At 39.6% G+C, this 21,606-nt stretch overlaps 2 protein-coding genes across 2 annotated transcripts in view; both read right to left on the bottom strand.

Moving 5' to 3' along the window:
• The window catches only part of SAXO1 (stabilizer of axonemal microtubules 1), a 27,781-nt gene extending 26,595 nt beyond the window's left edge, over window positions 1–1,186 (bottom strand). The window contains exon 1 of the mRNA XM_021381322.1: window positions 1,067–1,186. Within this exon, the coding sequence (XP_021236997.1) occupies window positions 1,067–1,143 (77 nt within the window). The 5' untranslated portion in view covers window positions 1,144–1,186. The remainder of the gene's footprint in view (window positions 1–1,066) is intronic.
• HAUS6 (HAUS augmin like complex subunit 6) lies at window positions 388–21,549 on the bottom strand. Its single transcript, XM_021381321.1, has 17 exons — window positions 21,408–21,549; window positions 21,034–21,129; window positions 20,277–20,355; window positions 18,410–18,542; window positions 17,715–17,862; window positions 13,419–13,484; window positions 13,243–13,294; window positions 12,819–12,992; window positions 11,987–12,171; window positions 10,728–10,845; window positions 10,044–10,125; window positions 9,436–9,526; window positions 8,046–8,109; window positions 7,204–7,389; window positions 6,220–6,355; window positions 4,840–5,850; window positions 388–2,277 (listed from the first exon to the last, which is right to left on the bottom strand). The coding sequence occupies exons 1-17, from the start codon at window positions 21,512–21,514 to the stop codon at window positions 2,213–2,215; spliced, it is 2,793 nt and encodes a 930-aa protein (XP_021236996.1). The 5' UTR covers window positions 21,515–21,549; the 3' UTR covers window positions 388–2,212.

A 21,606-nucleotide genomic window follows, 5' to 3' on the forward strand; every position in this document is an offset into this window, starting at 1 on the left:
GATTTCTCATAAGACAGGTCATAGCCAAGGTATTATCTACACCCCATTTAGCTGCCCTTGCAAAACATCTATCTTCGCAGCTTGTGTAGCTTCTGAAAGATTGTTAAGAACCTCAAAAGCAAACCTATACATTATTTGGATAGAGTAAGAGGATTCTTTTCAATCTAGATCCGAGTGCTTTAAGTTTAGGTCCTTGATACCAAAGCCCACTAACAGAATAATCAAATCACAGTTGCTTTTCTTTAACACATCTCAAAGTCAAATCTAACCACTTATCAAATAAAGGAATAATGCATACAGACTGAAGAATGGAGGGAGCAGAGGCACTTGCATCTTACAAATAAGACAGATAAAAATACTTAAAACATGCAGCTTGGTAACAAAAAATACTTTTCTTTCTGGAGTGTGTGTATTTATTACTCATGATGAATAACAAATGAATAATACATTCCAATCTGACATGAACTCTGGATCAGCATCTTATACATTCTCTCTTTATAATTTTACAGTTTTAAAACGAAGTTATGAGTCATTTTTTTTCCCCTCAATTAATCAAAAAACTTTTTTAAAACCTGGAAATATGAGAAAATGGATCTTATGTTAGAGGGCCTAAAGCTAATTATTGGTTTCAAGAGTTTGCACACACTCAAAAGACAAAAGCTCTAACAAATCCTGCTATTTTCAGTAGTTTTGTCTGTTTGCAAGGTTCTCACTTTTTCCATAATTTGCACATTTACATCATTTTTACTAATTTTAAGCACTCAAAGTTAGTAACATATATTTGAAAGATGTATTTGAAAGCAGATTTGTGGCCAAAGTTAAGTGTTCTCCTTTTGAAGAGGCAATCCACTTAAAAAAAGCAAAATGGGAACTCTCCTTGCCATTTGTATACTTTTATGGAAAAAAAAAAGAAAAGAACTACATCATTCAATACATCTATGTAGAAAAAAATTTGATTTTCCATAGGCAACTTAAGAGCACTGAATAACATCTGTAGTCCTAATGAGTAGTGCACCTTTCAAGCCAGGAACTTCAAAGTTCCTTCCCCCAGCCTCTTTTTACATACCCACAGGAGCACAGCTGACAAATGCATGTCTTCGTGGATGGCACTGAGTCCAAAGGCACAGAGGACAGTGGATGCATATTTGATAAAAAGATGTTATAGATCAGCCCTTTCCCAGCAGATGCTCTTGAGCAGAAAACCTCTTCAGCAGCAGCCCCTTAAGACAATTATATAAAAAAAAAATCTGGGAACTTCGAAAAGCAGATCGTACTGTCAGAGCACATCTAAACCAATCAGCTCCTTCCCTGGCTTGTATGACCAAGCTCCTTTGCCAGCATCCTGAGCAGAGCTCTACGGTTCCTGCTTTCAAGCATTTTCTGACCAGGGCACAAGTCCTTGGGTCAGTTCCCTAGGAAGCCTTTGTGAAGTCACCACCACTAGGCTCTAGACCTCAGGTCTACAAGCAACACAGTTGTGCCTATTTCAGACAGCCAATAGCTATAGTCTGGAGCTGTTCAACCACAACTAGATCAACATGGAAACGGGCTATCATTAAGTTACTGTCAGTTACACTGCAGTATCATAAACATAAATGTATACATTACACATAATGTACATATTTATACAAGTCTACTAGGGAATACCTACTATTTGAAAATAAAATAGCATTAACATTACCAGAAATCATAGATTGAAACTTCAATTTGAAATTTTAGTACAAAGCCTGAAGGAACAGGTACTTTAGTGGAAGAAATTTATTAAGGGAAAGGGTCTTTATCGACACTGAAAACTGATGGTAATGCTTGACCGTAAGTTTCCAAAGAAGAGAATCCAGAATAGGCAGAGCACCAAATAATTTACCATTTTAAAGGGACAGGACAGAGACACCAAAGACTTCACTATTTTTCCTTTGAGTCTGTTTTCCCGTTTTCTAACATTACACAATGTCCCCAAGATCTGCTATTTTCAAAGCCGCGTTTACAAAGGAATATATAATTCCGTACATATGTTATGAGCTGCTCACAGAAAACTACTATGGATGACCTGAAACAGAAAGAACCAAAGCAAGTAACTGACACTCTTGACAAGAAGTCTACCACACAGGCTCAGCAAGGAATAGAAGTGCAACCTCTCATCTGGACAGTGTTTGGAGAAGTTATGAAGCACTCAAGTGCACCACAATTTTAATACTATGGTTGTTCATAAGCTTTACAAGTTCTGTAACGATGATGGTACTTCCTTTGTGCTCAGCTTCTCATTCAACTCCTCTTTATCTGGAGGAAAAAAAAAATGCATTGGTTAACATCGTGTAATATTCAATTATCTAACAGAAATACTGTTCCAAAAGTATCTGGCATGTATTAAAAAAATCATAAAATGTTACTTCCAATTTTGATAGCTCTGTAATGTTCAATTAACTGACAGAAAAGACTGTTCCAACAGTATTTAGCACATATTAAGAAAACGTATAAAATAGCACTTCAAGTTTTGAAAACAGTTCTAAGTCCTATGAAATCAGCTTTTATCAATAAACTCACAATTTTATGCTACTAAGTTACTTTACTTATATACCAAAATTAAGAGGAAGATATACAGCAAGAGTGTTTATGTTCAATTTTAAGAGAAAGTCTGGAAGAAGCAAAGCAGTAAGTAGGATTGCTACCCTGGACTTCAAGAGAGCCAACTTTGGCCTCTTCAAAAATCTACTTGGAGGTATCCCTTGGGCTAGAGCGTTAGAAGGTAAGGGGGACCGTGAAACCTGGTTGATACTTAAACACCACTTCTTCCAAGCTCAAGATCAGTGTATCCCTAAGAGTAAGAAACTCGGGAAAGGTGGCAAGAGGCCTGTGTGAATGAGCAACGAACTTATGGATAAACTAAAAGGAAAGAAGAAGGTCCATGAAATGTGGAAAAAGGGTCTGTTCATCTGAAAAGAATATAGGAGTGTTGTCAGGGCCTGTAGGAACGCAACAAGGCCAAGGCCCTCCTGGAATTAAACCTTGCAAAAGAGGTAAAGGATAACAAGAAAGGTTGTTGCTTTTTTTTTTTTTTTTTTTTGAAGTATGTCAACAGCAAAAAGACTAGGGAAAATGCAGGTCCCTTACAAAATGAGGTGGCTGCTCTGGTAACAGGCAACGCTGAGAAGGCGGAGATTCCAAATGCCTTCTTTGCTTCAGTCTTTACTACAAAGACTGCTCCTCAAGAAATCTCAGACCCTGGAGGTAAGAAAGAGAGTCTGGGTAAAGGAAGAACTTCTGGTTGGTTGAGGAGGATCTGGTCAGAGATCATCTAGCCCAAATCAGTGCACATAAATCCACGGGCCCTGATGGGATGCACCCACGTGCAGAGGTGATCGCTGAACCTTTGAAAGGTCTTGGCAAATGGGAGAGGTGCCTGAAGACTGGAGGATAGCCAGTGTCACTCCAGTCTTCAAAAAGGGAAGAAGGAGGATCCCGGGAAACTACAGGCCAGTCAGCCTCACTGCCATCCCTGCACAGGTGATGGAACAACTTGTTCTGGATGCCATCTCCAAGCAATTGGAAGTGGATTATTCACAGTAGTCAACACATGGATTCACTACAGGGCCTAGAACTGGAACATAGGAAGTTCCATTCTATCATGCAGAAGAACTTCCTTATGGTAAGGGTGATGGAGCAATGGCACAGATTGCCAGGAGAGATTGTGGAGTCTCCTATGGAGACATTCAAGACCTATCTGGACACCTACCTGTACAACCTATTGTAGGGTGCCTGCTTTAGCAGGGGGGCTGGAGTTGATCTCTTGAGGTTCCTTCCAACCCTGCAACTCTGTGATTCTGTATCAAGTTGCCCCTTACACTGGCAGCAGATTTGACTAAAGTATCATCTACTCAGTGCTTTGATATGGAAAAAAGCAAGGGGCACAGTCACCGTCACAGTCTTACAAGATCTGTTCACAAAACACTATGTCAAAACAACACCAAAGAAGTATTAAGTCATACATTACAGAGTGGGTGGGGAAAGACTGTGTATCTGAGGATGTAAGTCTAAGTTACCTTTCTGAAAAATATCTTTCAGAGCAGTGTCCAGAAGATGCACTGCAGCAGTTTTGTTTCTTTTACTCCAAGTGAGTTAAAGTAAACTAAGCAATCTAACCTAAGCCACTTAGATTTACAAATAATGTGAGTCACTGCATACAGTAACTTTTCCTTGTCAAGCATTACTTGAAAAAGCATCACTACCTTTTGCCTGATAATTTAAAGTGGCAATCCTTCACAATAAATCTCACTGCTCCCTGAGACTCCTAGTATATCACTAAAAACATGTGTTTTAGTGGAGTACAGCCATTACTGGCCCATCTTTATTTATGTACATCAAAAGTTAACCTTGCATTTCTTTAATCAGTGCACTAGTGGTTAAACAAAGAGGACATGCAGACTACAAATACCTAATAGAGACCCCCAAAAGTTTAAATTGCCTACAATATATTTTTAAGTAGCTAAATTTGCTCAGGGTAAACACACTATTTCAAGTCAATTTTGTGAATTCTCAAAATTTAACTTCAGATTACTGTGCTACTAGTGCACCTATACTCTTTTTTATTTTTTTAAATAGCTGTAGATTTCCTTAGGAAGTCAGACAAGTATCTTTTCTCTTCCTTGGAAGATAATTCATAAAACTAGAAAAACAGAACACGTTTGCTTCGCCTTCGTCTCATCTTCTATACGAAGTAAGCATGCAAATAATCTTTTGTCCTACACTTTCACAGCAGGGTTTAGCTATTCAGAGGACACCTATGGTAGTATAGCTGGTGACAAAACAGACAAAACCTTGTTGCTAAAGTACATGGACACTTACCCTTCAATTTATGTATTAAATCTAATGGGATTTCATGTATATTTGATGCCACTTCTTCTAGGTGTTTAGAGAAGGCCAGCAAAGATGACAGGGAAGGATTTTTGTCAGGATGAGATACTGGTGATGGTATCTTGGTAAACTCTTCATCCAAGCTAAAGCATTCTAGAGGTATGCACAAATCATCTCTTCCTCCTTCTTCTGAAGTAAGACTTAGGTCTGCTAAACAACTTAAAGATTCATCTCCAATAGGTATCTGATGCAGTTCTTGTCCTTTTCCAGACGCACTTTTCTTCAGCATTTCACATCTGCTAAGCAGGGAATCTAGACCTAGCCTTAAATTTTGAGTATTCCCTTTATTTATTGTATTATCTGGTATATATACACCGTCTAGAAAATCAAAATTAGACTCTGACATTGCAGATTTATTAGGACTTTTGCTGTTAAGCTCTTCTGGAATAGTCTCATGCAGGAACCCAAGATCAGCAACTTCATAACTGTCAGAACTTAACACTGGAGATGCATCCCACTGCAGATCTCTATCCACTAAATCCAAAAGGTTGTTTGAGGGTAGAGTATTCATTTTACTATTGTTTTCTGAAGAAATACCTGGAGTATTCAAGTTCTTCTCTACATATATGCGTGTTGGTTGTCCTGTTTTTCCTAAAAAACTTTCTCCAGAAACAGTGTCCTCTAATTTTTCTTCTTCACCGCTCTTACTCTCTAGCAGTCCAGATGTTTCCCAAAGCAGAGATTCACTGGTGTGACTTATCATCTGATTTTGATGTGTAAATTCTGCAGAACTTCCTTGGGACTTCCGTTCTGACAATGGATAATCGAAGTCAGGTACAGCAGATGAAGAGGAAGCCCCAGCTAAACTACTGGCTGTCTTATCCTGGATTGTAGGACTAGCATCCACTGGAGCAAGTGTTGTTTCTTTGGTTGAGACAAGCTCTGCCTCCGACAAGTCCTCAGTCTGAATAGCTTTTCTCCATGAGTTTCTAATTTCAGTAACTAATGAAATAAACGCAAATAAAATTTTTACATTTTCTTCCTTTCACAATCCCAACCAAATTTCTCTGCTGTCCATTTAGTAACATAAGCAAATCAGAAAAAAGATAATAATGCCTTTATACTGTTCATGCTTGTTTTCCCAGACATTTGCCCCACAACAGAAGGGGATTCTACACAAGAAACATCTATGTTAAAGCAAATTCACAGTACACGATCACCCTGTATTACACAAGTGAGCCGTAACGATAACAAGCAACTTCACAGAGTGAACTACTCTTTTCTTCTCGTGTGAAACATACAATATCAATGAGCTAGCTACATTTCTCATTAATGATAGCATATTATATAAACAGAGTATTTTAGACTTACGCAGATTTTCTGGAGTTCGGGGAATTTGATTCCTTGTCAAAAATGGGTTAAAAGCCAGTGAGCTAATGAGATCTTCTAATGCTATTCCATTTTCTCCACCACTCTGAGGTGACTCAGATGTCACTGTTTTTGCAACCTGTAGAATGTTACAGAAGAGCAAATCCTGAGAAAGTACAATTATAACTTCTTTACGTGCATTAGCTATGGCTCCAAGAAAATCCTATTCTCTAAATGATTGGATGAGTTTGGAACCTCCTGATTCTTCTGCAATTTACTACTTAGGCTTAAAACGAGAACAGTACCCTACAAACACAAAATTAAGTTATGGAAGCAAAATCAGAATTTGATTAGAAGCTCCCAGGTCAATCTACCTTTAAAATGAAAAAACACGCTCAAAAGATATTTGAGATATTGGTCAAGAATGGTGTAAGTATGAAGGTTAGAGTTCCAAAAACAGGACATTTTAACAGGCGATGACTAATCGCCCTCTTTCAGTGAAAGAGGATTTACTTTTCAAATCAAGATATGGTGAATATAACAATCATTCGTCTAGAGGAATTCCTTATTTAACTCTTAAAATACCAGAACAAAAAAAGTAGTTAGATCTTTGCCTAAAATTCCCCAATTCTGTTAAATATTTAAGCCACAGAATTCAGAAACAAGAAGGACTGTTGAATTCCAAATATATGCAGTGGTTCACAAACTAAAGTATGAAAAGTGCTAAAAATTATACTATGATTCTACTGAAAGTGCTATTCACTTTATAATGGCTTATAAATATCCTATGCTTTGTTCCATGCTTTCAGATTGCAGTTAATTGGGTGGTCATCACTCCTACAACTCAGTGGTATCCGCCTAACAGGGAAAAAAACCACCTTTTACGTATGCACATGAAAACAAGTACTTTATGATAATATTTGCAACTTCTTTTCTGAACGGCCATTTATGTTTAAAAAAATAAACAAATCAACAACTTTTCCTAACCTCTTCTGCCAGTTCTTCTCTGGCTTTCTCAAGAACGTCTTCCTTTTTGACAGCAGCGTCGGTCTGGGTAACATGATCTTCTGTGTTTTCCCATGATTCTGATGAGGTGAGCTCATCCTTTCCATTCTCTGAGATCTTTGGAGGCACAGGCTTTTCTTTCCCACTGTAAGTTTGAATATGCAAGTCCTAGAGGAATATACAGAAATTATTAAAAGTTTTAAACTTAAGTGTCAAATAAATATCATAAAGGAGCTGCTGCACAAATTCTGAGAGCGATGGACTTGGCATTCATATCAAAAAGAAAATTTCAAGGTTTTAAATTCTAACTAAATACAAGTTACGGTGATACTCACTTTATTTAAAAAAAAGTAGGACATAACTAGTGGCTACAATACGGTGTCATTACTGTACACAGACAACATCATCTGCAATTACCTTCAACAAACTGCAACGCACAATAGTACAATGGACAACTGTGCATTCAATTTCCCTTTAGGACACACTAAATCTCTTACTTTTACACACAGTTTAAAGGAACCCTGAACGACCATTGCTCACAACAAAAAATTGTTTCAGTTGTCACAGGCACAGAATCTGTGACATACAGTCTGTTGCACTAGAAGTCAGAATTAACTCTCCATAGTTCCTATTGTTTGCCTAGTGTTTAAGGAAGTTTGTGGCAATTAGTTTTTACAGTTTAGGACTGATTCAGAAGAACAGTCATACTGCTTTAAAAAAAAAAATCACAGAAAAACATACTAAGTCTAGGCTTCAAGAATGTGAAAAGCAAATATCATAGACGTTTAACTTCTTTGACAGGTGATAAATCATTTAAGAACAACCTTTTCAGTTAACAGGTCTCTGTTCTCAGATGCTTCTGACAACTCTGAAGACTTTGAAGAGATCCTTAAAAAAAAAAAAAAGCCATTTTAGAGAAAAATGAAACAAGTGGCTTACAAGTCTTAGTAGATAGCCATTATACACTTGTGTGCCCCGTATCTGTCCGTTACGATTTCCCTCAATTCGTCCCGGTCATCAGAAGGCAATTTTACTATAGGGAGAGCATGTGACAACTAGAGCAGATTTAGCCCTATTTGTGTATCAGCCTCCCAGACTTTATAATTATGTAACTTTCTGTCTTGATTAGCAAAGTGAAAGAGAAGGGGAGCTGTTTTGTAGAGCAGGGGATATGTTTTGTAAACGAGTCTTCCATATTCTGCTAAAAAAGGCAAATGGAAAATGTTCTGCAGACTTGATAATGTACTTTCCTCTAAATATTCTCATTAGTATTCATACACATCACCTGACTACCAAATCCACGAGTGTTATCACTTCTGATTACTGTAATGCTAATGGCAAAGCTCTGAAATGTAACATACGGATCTCACTTCTTAGGAAGAAGCTAAAGTTTAAAGTTTAATACTTACTGCAGAATGGCTTTACAATCATAAATAGACAAAAAACTAAGCTGTAGCAAGTCACCAAGAGAAATTCCATTAAACAAATGGACAATTTTTGAGATTTATATGCAAATAAGCTCCTGATGTCAAAGTATACATCAGCATTCTCTTTCTTTGCCAGCTCCCTCTCTCTTCTACTAGGCAACATGCAAGTATTTGTAGGATTTCTATCCTGCAATAACATTGTTCAAAAGTTCATTAAACTTCCTGGCACTAAAGAAATAGCTTGTCAAAACCTTTCAGAAGGTTTTAGAAAATACTTCAGTCTGTGCTTCAATCTTTTTCTGAATTATAACAAGAGACAGAAGAAAGTGATTTTAGAAGACTCAAGTCTGGGGTTTCTTTCAGGTTTGTTTGTTTAGGGCTGTTTTGCTAGGTTTTAAACACAGAAGCAAGGCTCCTGGGAATATCTGTTTTCTTATTCTCAGGCTATAATGAATATACGTCTATCTCAACCTAGTCTGAGAAGGAGAATTCTTCACAGATTCTCCATTGCCTCTTAAAACTTGAACAAATGCAGTTAAAAAGTTGCAGCTAAAATCTTGCCGCTCAACTGCTGCACACTGGCAGTGACCAGTTGCTCCGCCAGTCTCCAGGTGGAGAAAGCCACAGTTACTTTACTTTACTTTTTACTTGCCCCATGAGGTGGATAGAACAAGTCAGGAGAGGACTACTGAAATATTCCACTTAAGCTCATAAAATAAGTTTCCATCATTTCCACTGATGTTGGTGGCTGTGGTTTTTTTAAATCAATTTCTCATTAAAGTCATACCATCCAGTTGGTGTTAACGGTGAATCAACCATCTTACTTTCCAATGTCTCACCATCGTTCTCGTAATTTATCTCCCAAAGGTCTAGAATATCTAGAAAAGCAAGAAGGAGTTTTAGTACTGCTTCTTCTTTTGCTGTTGCTGAGACTTTGCAGGTGATACAAGTAACTCACACCACAGATGTACAATATTCACAGGACAGGCTTCTTCAACACTTCAAGAAAAAGAAATCAACATAGACAGTGCAGGTGAATCTTAACCCTTTTGCTCATTAAGCACCTGCAAAAGCACAGATGCCACCCATTTGTGCTGCTCCTGAACACACATTCAAGAGGCATGATTCTATCTGCTCCCCTGAATGAACTACACTGACAAAATAAAAAGCAATTATTGTAAGTATTCACTCAGAACTAGATTACTACAGGCTATCAAAGAAGACTGCAAACAAAAAACAGGGAGTCTTAATATTGGTGGCAATTGGATGGTTGGGCTGGGCTGGATGATCTTGAAGGTCCTTTCCAGCTTTGGTGATTCTATGATTCTGGGTTCCATGGAAACTTGTAACAGTTACAGGGCTGGGGAGCAGGAAAAGCTTCTCTAGTTCACACACCTGAAACTGATCCTAGATTTTGACAAAAGATATTATCTTCACCACCTTCTGCTTCTGATATAGCTTGGAACACACCCAGATCCTTTCAAAAAGAAAAAAAAAGTTACACAAGCAATGAGAAAAAACTGTGTAACATCAGCAACTAATAGACAGGTATTTGTAGTAGCTTTTCTGCAAATCAGCAGCCAGGCTCAACATGTAGCTTTTGCCCTCTCTGCTGGGTGCTGAGGCAAGGGTATAACCTTGGATCTCTGTAGAGATGCAAGCGTCAGAATGGATTTTTTGCTGTTCATCAAGGAGATTACTTTAAAGGAAAAAATACAACTCGGAAGATGTCCAGTGATAGCACATGAAAGCTCAATTTCCAGAACAGAAGTAAAAAAGAAGTTTGTATTGCTGATATATAAATTAATCAGCTCTTAGCTGTGTTGCCTTGGCAAGGCATTTCCACCCACTATATCAAATGAAGTCACACCAGCTGTCATTAAGTTGAACATATCTTCTTCACAAAGAAGAAAAACTACTTCATAAAGCAATTTCTGCTACATTGTGCTATCTGATCCACTAACCATGAAGTTGAACAGAGATGTACATCATTCCATTGCAATGGAAAAGACCAGCTTAGATGTACTCCACCTTCACCCTTTCTCTTCCCCAGAATCAGATGAACTGAACACTACTTACTAAATCTTGACTGCAGAGTGAAGACCAGTCAGGAGAGCTTTTCCACTTCGTTCTCCACTCATTCTGTCTTCTCGAATTTGATTCATTCAAAATAAAGAACTGCTTTTCTATGATTTGCCTGCAAAGGAAGAAACACATTTATGTTGGGGATAAAAATTCTACTTAAAAATTGAGATAATCACTTGTTCTCTTTATCCTACAAAACCTCTGATGTGCAACAACTTATTCACACATTTGTGCTTGCACTAAAATCTATCAGAAACTCACTAACTGAAGAACAGCTGCTGCATTGTTGTTTCAGGGTACGTTTGGATCTGAGAGACAGGCTGTCTCAGAAGCAGAGGCAAGCAAACTATACACTCAGAGCAACACGGAAGGTTATGAGTTTTATTCAACATACACACACAGGCATCCATCTTAGATAATCCCATAAGCGGGAAGCAGAAACTCCCTAAGCAAGTGCACTCTTACTTACCAACCCTTGAGAGACAGCAAACCGCCGAAAAGGAGAGAAAAGGAACACGCTAGCAGTGGATGTGATAGGTAGTGCCAGCAGGACATCCCCTGCTACAAAGTGCACTTTTCCTCTCTCTCCCACCACAGCCTCTCTCCTGCTTTTGTTCTCCCCAGGGTCTGCAGGGTTTGTTCCACTTACACACCGTACCCATGCTGCCAACGCGTGATACAGAGCCCAAGTGGAACACCTGCTTGCAAAATAAGTCTCTGCAAAAACAAGCCAAACTACCAAGGTCAGCTCTCTCTACAAAACAAGATATTTGCAACTACAGCCACAAATATCAGTTCCCTTAAAACTGTCAGAACACTTTATTCCATCCCAGGATCATTCTTCAGTCAGGGGCCTTTAGGTCCCCGGCACAACTGTCTTTATGTTCCTTTACAGTACAAGAACTACATTCAAATACATGCCTAAACTTTCCCTGACTCGGTTTCAGATCAGATTTTGCAAACTCAGAACTTATTAATGCAATGTTGAAAAACCAGATTAGCTAATTAACCAGGTCCCCAGGAACAATAAAAAATATCCATGAAGCAAGGGCAAAAAACTGAATTACTTAACAAAGAATTCCAGTTTAAAAACTACATAGATGGATCAAGACAATTATGACTTTGTCAAAAGAAAAAAAATCAAATTTACATGTTCTCACTATAAACAATTCTTTTCTGAAAGACTTCAGGATAAGATTACATGATTCTCACACTAAACAACAAAGAAACAGACAAAAATTCCAGATAATTACCTCACTGCTTCCAAATCCAATAGTACTTTACTTTGGAATTTAGTCATATTCACAATGGGCTGTAAGTGGTTTTCTGATTCAAACTGAAGATATTCATCTCTTAAAATTCTGAGGGCTTCATTTAACAGCTGAATGACTGTTAAAAAATTCAGCTTTTCATCTTCATATAAATTTCCTGTACACACCTTGAAATATTGCAAGCAAGAGGAAGATGTATTAGTGAACAGTAACACCACATCAATACCAGAAAGTTACATCTCCTGTATTCAGAGCAAGGATAATGCCTGCACTGTGATTTGAAGTTTGCACTTCGATTCAGTTCCTGACTGTTTCATTAAAAAAAATAAAAATAATCCACATCCCTGATTTAAGCCTCAAACTGGTTTTCTTGGTTAGCATCATCTGCTTGGAGGCAGCCTAAAAAGCAGTGTGAACTAAGAATGCTTCAACTAGTGGAACTATTCCATTTAACCACTGCCTCAAAAGATAGTGCAGATACTTCACACTGGAAACAAAATCAATTAGGAACTATAGTTTAAGGGACAAACTTAGTTTTATAGTGACAGATGGACAAAAATTCAAGTATTAATAAGGCAAACCTTGCAATGCAGTTACTGCATTTCAAACTTTAGAAGAAAATAATTCAAAAACTGCCAATACAGAACAGCAGCATAATCATACAAACTTTTACAACCATTTTATATGTTTTGTTCATCCTTGCAATCATCTTTATCATCTGTGAAAGTTATCTAATTCTGAAGTATCTAACTACACTCTTGGGAACAAAAAAAAACATGCAAAACACAGTTTAGCAGGTACAAAAATTACTTACTTCTTGCGTTTCATTTTCGACTTTGTCAACCAACAGATTCGGGACACTGACAACAACATTAGTTCCATCTAAAATGTACTGGTCAACACGATTTTCAAGTACAGAGTCTACAATTTCCATTTCCTTTTTCAGAGATGTAAAAGTTTCCATTATCAATGTCCACATACTGCGAACCTTAATGGTCAAGAAGGACAAAAAAAAAAATCTATGTTAAAACACTTGCCGTATTACCATAACACAATAACAAAATAGCATACAGGCAGATGAAATGGCTAGGTAGCATGATCACACGTACACAAGCAGAAATACCAGTATGAGGGTAAATATTATAGAAACATTAGAAATTTGGTGATCATCTGCCACAAGGTGGGGGAGGAGGGGTTGGACAGGACAATGGAAGGGGTAGGAGAAGGCAAGAGCTCACCTTTTGAATTTTCTCAGCTCTGTCATTTTTGTTTTGGTCCTTTGGTTCCATCCTACATGCACACGCAAGACAAAAGTTCAAATGGACTACAATAAATTTGAAGTCCATAACATTTCATATAAATTAATAAGAAATTTGTTTTATTTTCTAATGTAGTTCCAAGGAGAAATACTTACTTCTGCAATTGTTGCTGGAGGTGTACGTATTCAGATTTCATCTGTTTTATTTCTTTAATTAAACACCTAGGGAAAAAAAAAATTACAGACGCCACAGATTCTCAAAATTCAAGGCTTTTGCTGTGCTGCTTCCAGAATTTTACTCACTAAATGATTATACTCTTACCAGATCTGAACAATGTAAAAATTGACACACAAGATCCTTACCACAATGCCGTGAAGAAAGACAGCCAGAAAAGCCACCAAAATAGTTGTAAATTAAGCTGTCACATTCCATTGCAATGGCTTGACTTTTATTAGACCCAAAATGTACTTTTTCTAAACACTTTTTTTGTTGTTTATCAATATAAACATTTAAACATATCCAGCAACATATCCATGGCCCTGTCAAGACAAGTCTTGAAAGTTAATTGTGTGTGAAATTCTATAACTTTTGTAGGAAACCTATTCAATGCTTTAACTGCTCTCACATTAGAAACTTTTTCTTATATCCAGAGTTTCCCCCCTGTAGCACCTTGCACCCCTTGATCTGTCACAGTAAACTCTCATCTCATGAAGTACCTCCATCTCTTCTTCAGCTGCCATTTAGACAGGGGAAAACTACGATTACACTCCAAAACACAGTGTTCTTCAGATTAAATAAACCCAACTACAACCTTTCCTCGTGTGCCAAGTTTTCAAAATTTCTAAGTATGGAGGTTCTGTTCAAGAATCTCTCCAGTTTTCAGCATCCCTCTTCAATGGGAGGTACCAAAACTGAACACAGTATTCCAGGTGTAGCCTAAGAAGTGCAAACCAGAGTGAAATAAATCCATCCTATGTTCTGCTGCCTATACTCCTTACACATACAGGATGCTACTGGTCATCACTGCTGCCAGGGCACACTGCTGGCTCATGCTCAGGTTGTAGACCAACAAAATCCTCATTGCAGGATGCTTTTAGCAGAGCTGCTTCCCAGTCAGTAATTCACCAGCTCAAGCAGCTGCTTAGGATTGTTCAATCCCAGATTTCACACGCATCTTCATTAAGCCTCATACAATTCTTGTTGATCCAGTTTTCAAATCCAGCATGATCTGTTTTTGTTCTAGCATGACTACCTTTCCTCACAATTTGGCATCACCTGCAAGTCTGCTGATTGTGCACTCTTCCCTGTCATCCAGACTCTCCATAAAAAGCAAAGAATAATTCAATCTCAAGATCAACTCCAGAAACAAGGAATAATCCAGTATCAGCTCCAGAGAAACTCCACTCATGACCAGCTGCCAGTTAGAATTCGAGGCATTACCACCCTCTGGGCTCACTCTTTCGTTCATCTTTCTATCAGTTTCTTTATTTGCAGAGATGGCCAAGGAATTCTGAAATTATGTCATCTAAATCTCTGCTCTCCTTGGATGCATCTCTTGAGTACCAAAGGTTTGTGTATGATCTGTTTGTACTCGTGAACCTCAGAGTGACTTTCTTCTGCAGTCAGTGATTGTTTAGTTCATCATTGCTCTGTAGCATAGACCTTATTATTGACCTTGCCTATCAAGATGGAGGCAGAAAGGCACTGTGTATCCCACTTTGCAACATTTTTAGCGTACCCTTCCATGTCATTTAGAAACAGACCTAAGTCTTCCCAGCACTTCACTTCCTACTAACACACCTATAAAAGCCTTTCTTGAGCCTCCTGCCCGCAGGTGCTCCAGCTAAGCTTCCATCTTTTTAGATGTATTGCTGCACACCTGAAAAGTGTTTCTATATCCATATCTGGAACACGGTCACCTTTATGCTAGTTATTAACCTCCAAATTTTAACAGTAGCTCACTATTTCAAAAGGTTGGTTTCCTGTTGTGCATGCCTTTTTTCTTCCACTGAACAGGATGGACCATTTCTGAGCTTCAACAATGATTTCTCTGAGAATACCCCAGAACTCTTCAGCTCCCCTGCCTTCCGAAAGATACCTCGTACCAGTTGCCAAGTGGAAATCTGCTCTTAACTCCAGTGTCTTTTTTACTCTAGTTGTCTTCCCCACATTCCCTTTGATCTTAAATTCTGTGATCTTGGCTGCACTGATGATAAAGCTCCTATTTACAGTTATGCCCCCGGATAAGTTTCCCTTGGAATCATAGAATTGCTCAGATTGGAAAAGACCTTCAAGATCATCAAGTCCAACAGCAACCTAACTATACTACTCTAACAACCCATCACTAAATCATGTCCCTGAGCACCACATCCAAATGGTTTTTAAACACATTCAGGGATGGTGACTCCACCACCTCCCTGGGGAGCCTGTTCCAGTGTTTAACAACCCTTTCTGTACAGAAGTTTTTCCTGATATCCAACCTAAACCTCCCCTGGCGCAACTTGAGGCCATTTCTCCTTGTCCTGTCACCTGTGGGAAGAGACCAGCCCCACTCTCACTGCAATCACCTTTCAGGTATTTGAAGAGAGCAGTGAGGTCTCCCCTCAGTCTCCTCTTCCCCAGACTAAACAGCCCCAGTTCCTTTAGTCCCTCCTCGTAGGGCATATTCTCCAAGCCCTTCACAAGCCTTGTTGCCCTTCTTTGGACCTGCTCCAGCACCTCAATGTCCTTTCTGTACTGAGGCACCCAAAACTGAACACAGTACTCGAGGTAGGACCTCACCAATGCCAAGTACAGGGGCAGGATGACTTCCCTACTCCTGCTCACCACACCATTGCTGATACAAGCCAGGATGCCACACTGCTGGCTCATATTCAGCTGACTGTCCATCAGCACACCAAGGTCCCTTCCTGTCAGGCAGCTTTCCAGCCACTCCTCCCCAAGCCTGTAGGGTTGCCTGGGGTTGTTGTGACCTACTGAAACTCATGCGGTCCACCTTGGCTCATCGTTCCAGTCTATCCAGGTCCCTCTGTAGTGCCTTTCTACCCTCTGGCAGATCAACACTCCCTCCCAACTTGGTGTCGTCTGCAAGCTTACTCAGGGAGCACTCAATCCCCTCATCAAGATCATTAATAAAGATGTTCAATAGAAGCGGCCCCAGTACTGAGCCCTGGGGGACACACTCGTGACTGGCTGCCAACTGGATTTAACTCCACTGACCACAACTCTTTGGGCTTCGCCCATCCAAACCATGGACAGCCAGCTTCTCCACGAGGATGCTGTGGGAGACAGTGTCAAAGGCTTTACTGAAGTCCAGGTAGACCACATCGACAGCCTTACCTTCATTCACTAAGCAGGTTGCCTTGTCATAGAAAAAAATCAGGTTAGTCAAGCAGGATCTACCATTCATGAACTCAGTCAGTCCAAAATCATTCCTACTCAGCACACCCAGTGATTGCATTGAAGTCATCTTCAGTGCAGTACAGAATTTGCCTAGATTGCTTATGAACCACTGCACTGCCTTTCCAGCAAATACCAGCATAAACTGAAGTCATCAGTATGAATTAGAGCCTACAGGCCTGAAATGTGTTTGATTTGTCTGAAGAAGGCTTTATCAACTTTCCCTAATCAAGGGATGTGTAAAAGACCCACCAAGAGGTCACCCTTCACGGTGACACCTCTGATTTTGATACAAAGACATGAAACAGACTGATCTCCTTTTATGTAATTAAGCTCCATGTACTGAAACTGCTCTTTCACCTACACTGCAACCCCTCCCCCTTTTCTGCTCTTTCCTAAATAGCTTGCTATTGCACGCTATACCACCCCAATCATGTGAAGTATCTCACCTAAATTATGTAAATTCCAATGAAAAATTACTCTGTGCCTGTACACAGAGTTCATTATATTTTCTTACCAAACTGGGAGCGATTTTCATGAGAAAGAACAAATCACTGAATATCCCAAGTTAAAAGTGATCCACAAGGATCACCGAGTCCAACTCGTGGCTCTATACAGCACCACCCAAAATTCAAAACATATTTCTGATAGTGTTAGATAAATAAAGAAGAGCTAATTTTGGTGAATTAACTAAGGGTTACACAAATAAAATGTATCCCACACATAAAGCAAAGACTATACATTATGTCCTGAAAGTTATCTTGTAATGTAAGATCCTTCAAATAGTGCTACGCATGCAGAATTCCCTACTCATTCTTAATGACCAGTTAATTGCATCTTCCAATATATAGCATCTCCTAACTGAAGAACTAATTTCCTACAAACAGTATATTAAAATCAATTAATTAAAAGAGGCAAAGGGGGAGCAAAGTAATGAATTCAGCAGAACTCACAAAGAACGTCAGATACATCCTGCCAAAATCCTTTCAAAAGCACACACAAGAAAGTAAGCTTGTATGAAAATACTCAGTTTCTTTAAACACATTACTCACCGAGATTTTTGCCTATATTTTCGGATAATATAATCTTTCTTCAGTAAAGTCTGCAGAAGTTCGTTACATGCCACTCTGTATCTTTCATCTGCCTTGCACATATCCTCAGGACTGAAGCTTACAGCCTCAGCAAAAGGTTTATTGCTGCCTAAATGAAAATTAATATTTGGATTGCATTATTCACTTTTACCAAACAGATAACTTCCCAGTCTACCAAGTTTTAATTAAGAGAACCACACATAAGGTTGCCTATATTACCTGGACTGCAGCAGACTATGCAGTATACTATCTTTTTTGACAGTTTTCTCTGTGGTGTACATTTTCCCTTCTTCCCTCTCACACCTTTTCCCTGTTCTTTATGCCAAGGAAACACAAAATGCCTAGAACAGATAGCCCAGATCTTCGAAATCCCTCAAACTGTGAAAAAGAGTATGTGATAAAAAAACACTCTTGGGCTAAATCACTGTGTGCATGCACAGACAACACTACGCACATGAATCTAGCACCAAGATTTGCAAAGTAACAGTAAGCAAAACAATCTGTATTGCTCTACAAACTCTATGCAAGCCATAGCAACTCTGTGAAAGACTTTGAACTAAGCAACCGACACAGACCTACTTTCAGCTTTCGGCATACATTAAAGACTTCACAGATTAACTGTCAATGATAAAAGGAATAATTCCATGGCAGCTTACCTGCAGAGCTCTTTCTCAGATCCTCAACTACTACATGCCTTGCAAACTGATACATTAGGTGAATAAATTTACGACCAGTAGGAGAAAGAAACAAAGAAGTTCCAACTCGAGGAAGACCACTTTTCTGTTTACTCTAGATGTGAAATAGATTTTAAACACAAAATTAGTCAAAGAAATAATAGCTATAAACAGCCACCAAACATTTGTGTACAAAGAGCACAGAAACACTGCATCCTACTTGCTAGCAATTCCAATGAAAAGCTAATCTGCTTTGTCACTATATCTGATGATTGTTCTAGTCTAAGAAAGAGACTAACATTTTCTGAACGTTCTTTCACTACCCTTAGTTCCATATAAAAACATTAGTTTCAAGGCAAAGTCTAATGTTAAGTAAATGCTAGAAATTCCTGCCCTTCCCATTCTTACCAGTAATCCCTGCCTCTCAAAACCATTCAGGCTTTCTTTCATATTTTCTGCCGAGATCACTTATCTATGTACTTTGTTCTACTTTGATCTTACTAAGGTATTTTTTATTGGTGGATTTCATCTTGTCTGCCGTTACACAAAATGAAAAATGCTTGAGTACATAAAGACCAAATTTCTTGCAGCCCAGAAGGCCTACTGTGTTCTGGGCTGCACTAAAAGAGGAGTGGCCAGCAGGGAGAGGGAGGTGATTGTCCCCCTCTACTCAGCTCTTGTGAGGCCCCATCTGGAGTACTGCGTCCAGGCCTGGGGGCCCCAGCACAAGAAAGATGCAGAGCTCTTGGAACGAGTTGAGAGGAGGGCCACCAAGATGATCAGGGGGCTGGAGCACCTCTCCTATGAAGAAAGGTTGAGGAAACTGGGCTTGTTTAGTTTGGAGAAGAGAAGGCTCCGGGGAGACCTCATCGTGGTCTTTTAATATTTAAGAGGAGCGTATAAACAAGAGGGGGTACAACTGTTCAGGAGGGTGGATAGTGACAGGACAAGGGGGAATGGTTTTAAACTGAGACAGGAGAGATTTAGGTTAGATATTAGGAGGAAGTTTTTCACAGAGGGTGGTGATGCACTGGAACAGGTTGCCCAAGGAGGTTGTGGATGCCCCATCCCCGGAGGCATTCAAGGCCAGGCTGGACGTGGCTCTGGACAGCCTGGTCTAGTGGTTGGCGACCCTGCACACAGCAGGGGGGTTGAACCTAGATGATCTTTGAGGTCCTTCTCAACCCAGGCCATTCTATGATTCTATGATCTCCTATTAAAACAAACGCAGCATGAGAAGGCTTAATAAGTCAGTGATGTCTAAAACAAGAAATTTTGTCTCTTTTCCTTTAGAACAGTTGCCTTAAACTTTATAGTCAAATTTCCCTGTGTGTAAAGAGTAATATTAAGTTTTTCAAGTATTTGAAATCACTTTTACAATAATAAATACTTTTTCACTTAATTTTACTAAGTATCTCCCAAGTTTGAGCAAATTATAAGGGCTGCTCTTAAATCAGTGTCTCTTGTGCTCTTTTCATCTGTTGTAGTTTCCAAGGAAATACACAGGAGGCATTACTTTCAGAGCAACCTCTTTAGCCTCATCCATGCAAGGATTCTCATACAGGCTTTTGGATCCATTCTAACACAGGATATTCTGTGATTCCATAACCACCAAATATGATCAACCAGAAGCAATACACAGCAGTTTTTGGATCCAAGATTCAACCTCTGTCATAACACAACTTTTGTTAAGGAAGGCTATGATACGCTACGTGAAATAAGGCACCAGTTAAAACCTATTCCTTTGATTAAAAACTCAGTTATGTTCTTTCAGAGCAACCAACAGCAAAGAAAGAATGACGGCAGAGAAACCAACAGACAATCAGCTTCCACTCTTCATAACACTTACTGCAATTTCTTTTAGCCATGAGTTGCACAGTTTCCTGAATTCAGGGCCTGAAGATTTTACATCTGGAAGCAAACAGTTCCTTTCCATTTTAAAAGAGGCCATGGGAGAGAAGAGAGGAAAAAAAAAGAAAAAGAAAAAAAGCTATTTTAATATATGTTCAAATATTCAGTTACATAGTTCACATGCTGTAATTGTTAAGGAATTTTTCTGTGATGCCTCCCGAGAATGATGCCTGATGCCCAGACCGAGAATAGCAAGAAGTTTATTAAACTACAAGGTTTTCCTGGTGTGAGTTATGGACTTTTTCAGAGACAGATTTGTCTAGCTGTTTCAGACTCAGAAAAAGCAGTCTGAAGGCTTACAGCTTTTGTAACAGCAGTCTTTCCCCCACAGTTTCTTTAATGGGTAAGCTAAAGCAGTTCAGTCACATCAGAAAACATCAAGTTAGGATTCTCATCACGCTGAAGATTTTTAACAGCAATCCGTAACCGGGAGAAGTTACTCAACGTTTGGTGAGGGAAACAAAAGGCAGAGACAGATTACTTTGCAGCTGTAGAAACATTTACTAAACTTACTAAAGTACAGCCACTGTATCTAAGGCAAATTTATAGAGTATTGATAAAGAGGAAATAAATCTGCTGAAAGCATGACCTTTTCCTACAATATCCCTTAAGAGATCGCTTTTTTCCCCTCACTAACTGCTACACTATATTCTGTATGACATGCACAGCACGGACTGAACAAGACACTCTCTCACCTGAAAGTGTTTTCTGCCCGCTTCCTGTCCAGCTTAGCAAACAAGAACTGGGCAACGACGTGGAAAGCGCTGTAGTTCGGCGTGTCAAACGCAGCCCTAAAAACAGACAGACACACAGCCACATGGAAAGCAGCAAGGCTGCCGAGCTTACAGAGCATTTAACCGATCAGTTAAGATTAACGCAGAACATTATTTTACGTTTAAGTGTAACGAGTTATAAATTAAATACTGAAGCAATCCAGACATCTCCGAAGCACGCAGAGCTCCGGTGGGCCACGGAGAGCCGCCCCGGGAGGCGCGGAGCCGCGCTCGAGGCCGGCAGCACCAGCAGGGCCCCCGCGCCCCCCTCGGCCCCAGCCGCCCCTCAGCCTTACACTCCCAGCCGCAGGTTGGTGGCCGAAGCCTTCTCGGCAGCCGCCGGATCGAAGCCCAGAGCCAGCAGGTAGAGCCAGAGATGTTCCTTTTCCCACTCCGCGCCCATGGTGTCCGGGAGCCGCTGAGAACGCCTTTTGATTAAGGAAGACGCAGAACGGTCGTCTGGCGGCGGCCGCCTACCCCAACAGCCACGCCGCC

Source organism: Numida meleagris, chromosome Z (assembly GCF_002078875.1).
Source record: "Numida meleagris isolate 19003 breed g44 Domestic line chromosome Z, NumMel1.0, whole genome shotgun sequence".
Taxonomy (NCBI): Eukaryota; Metazoa; Chordata; class Aves; order Galliformes; family Numididae; genus Numida; species Numida meleagris.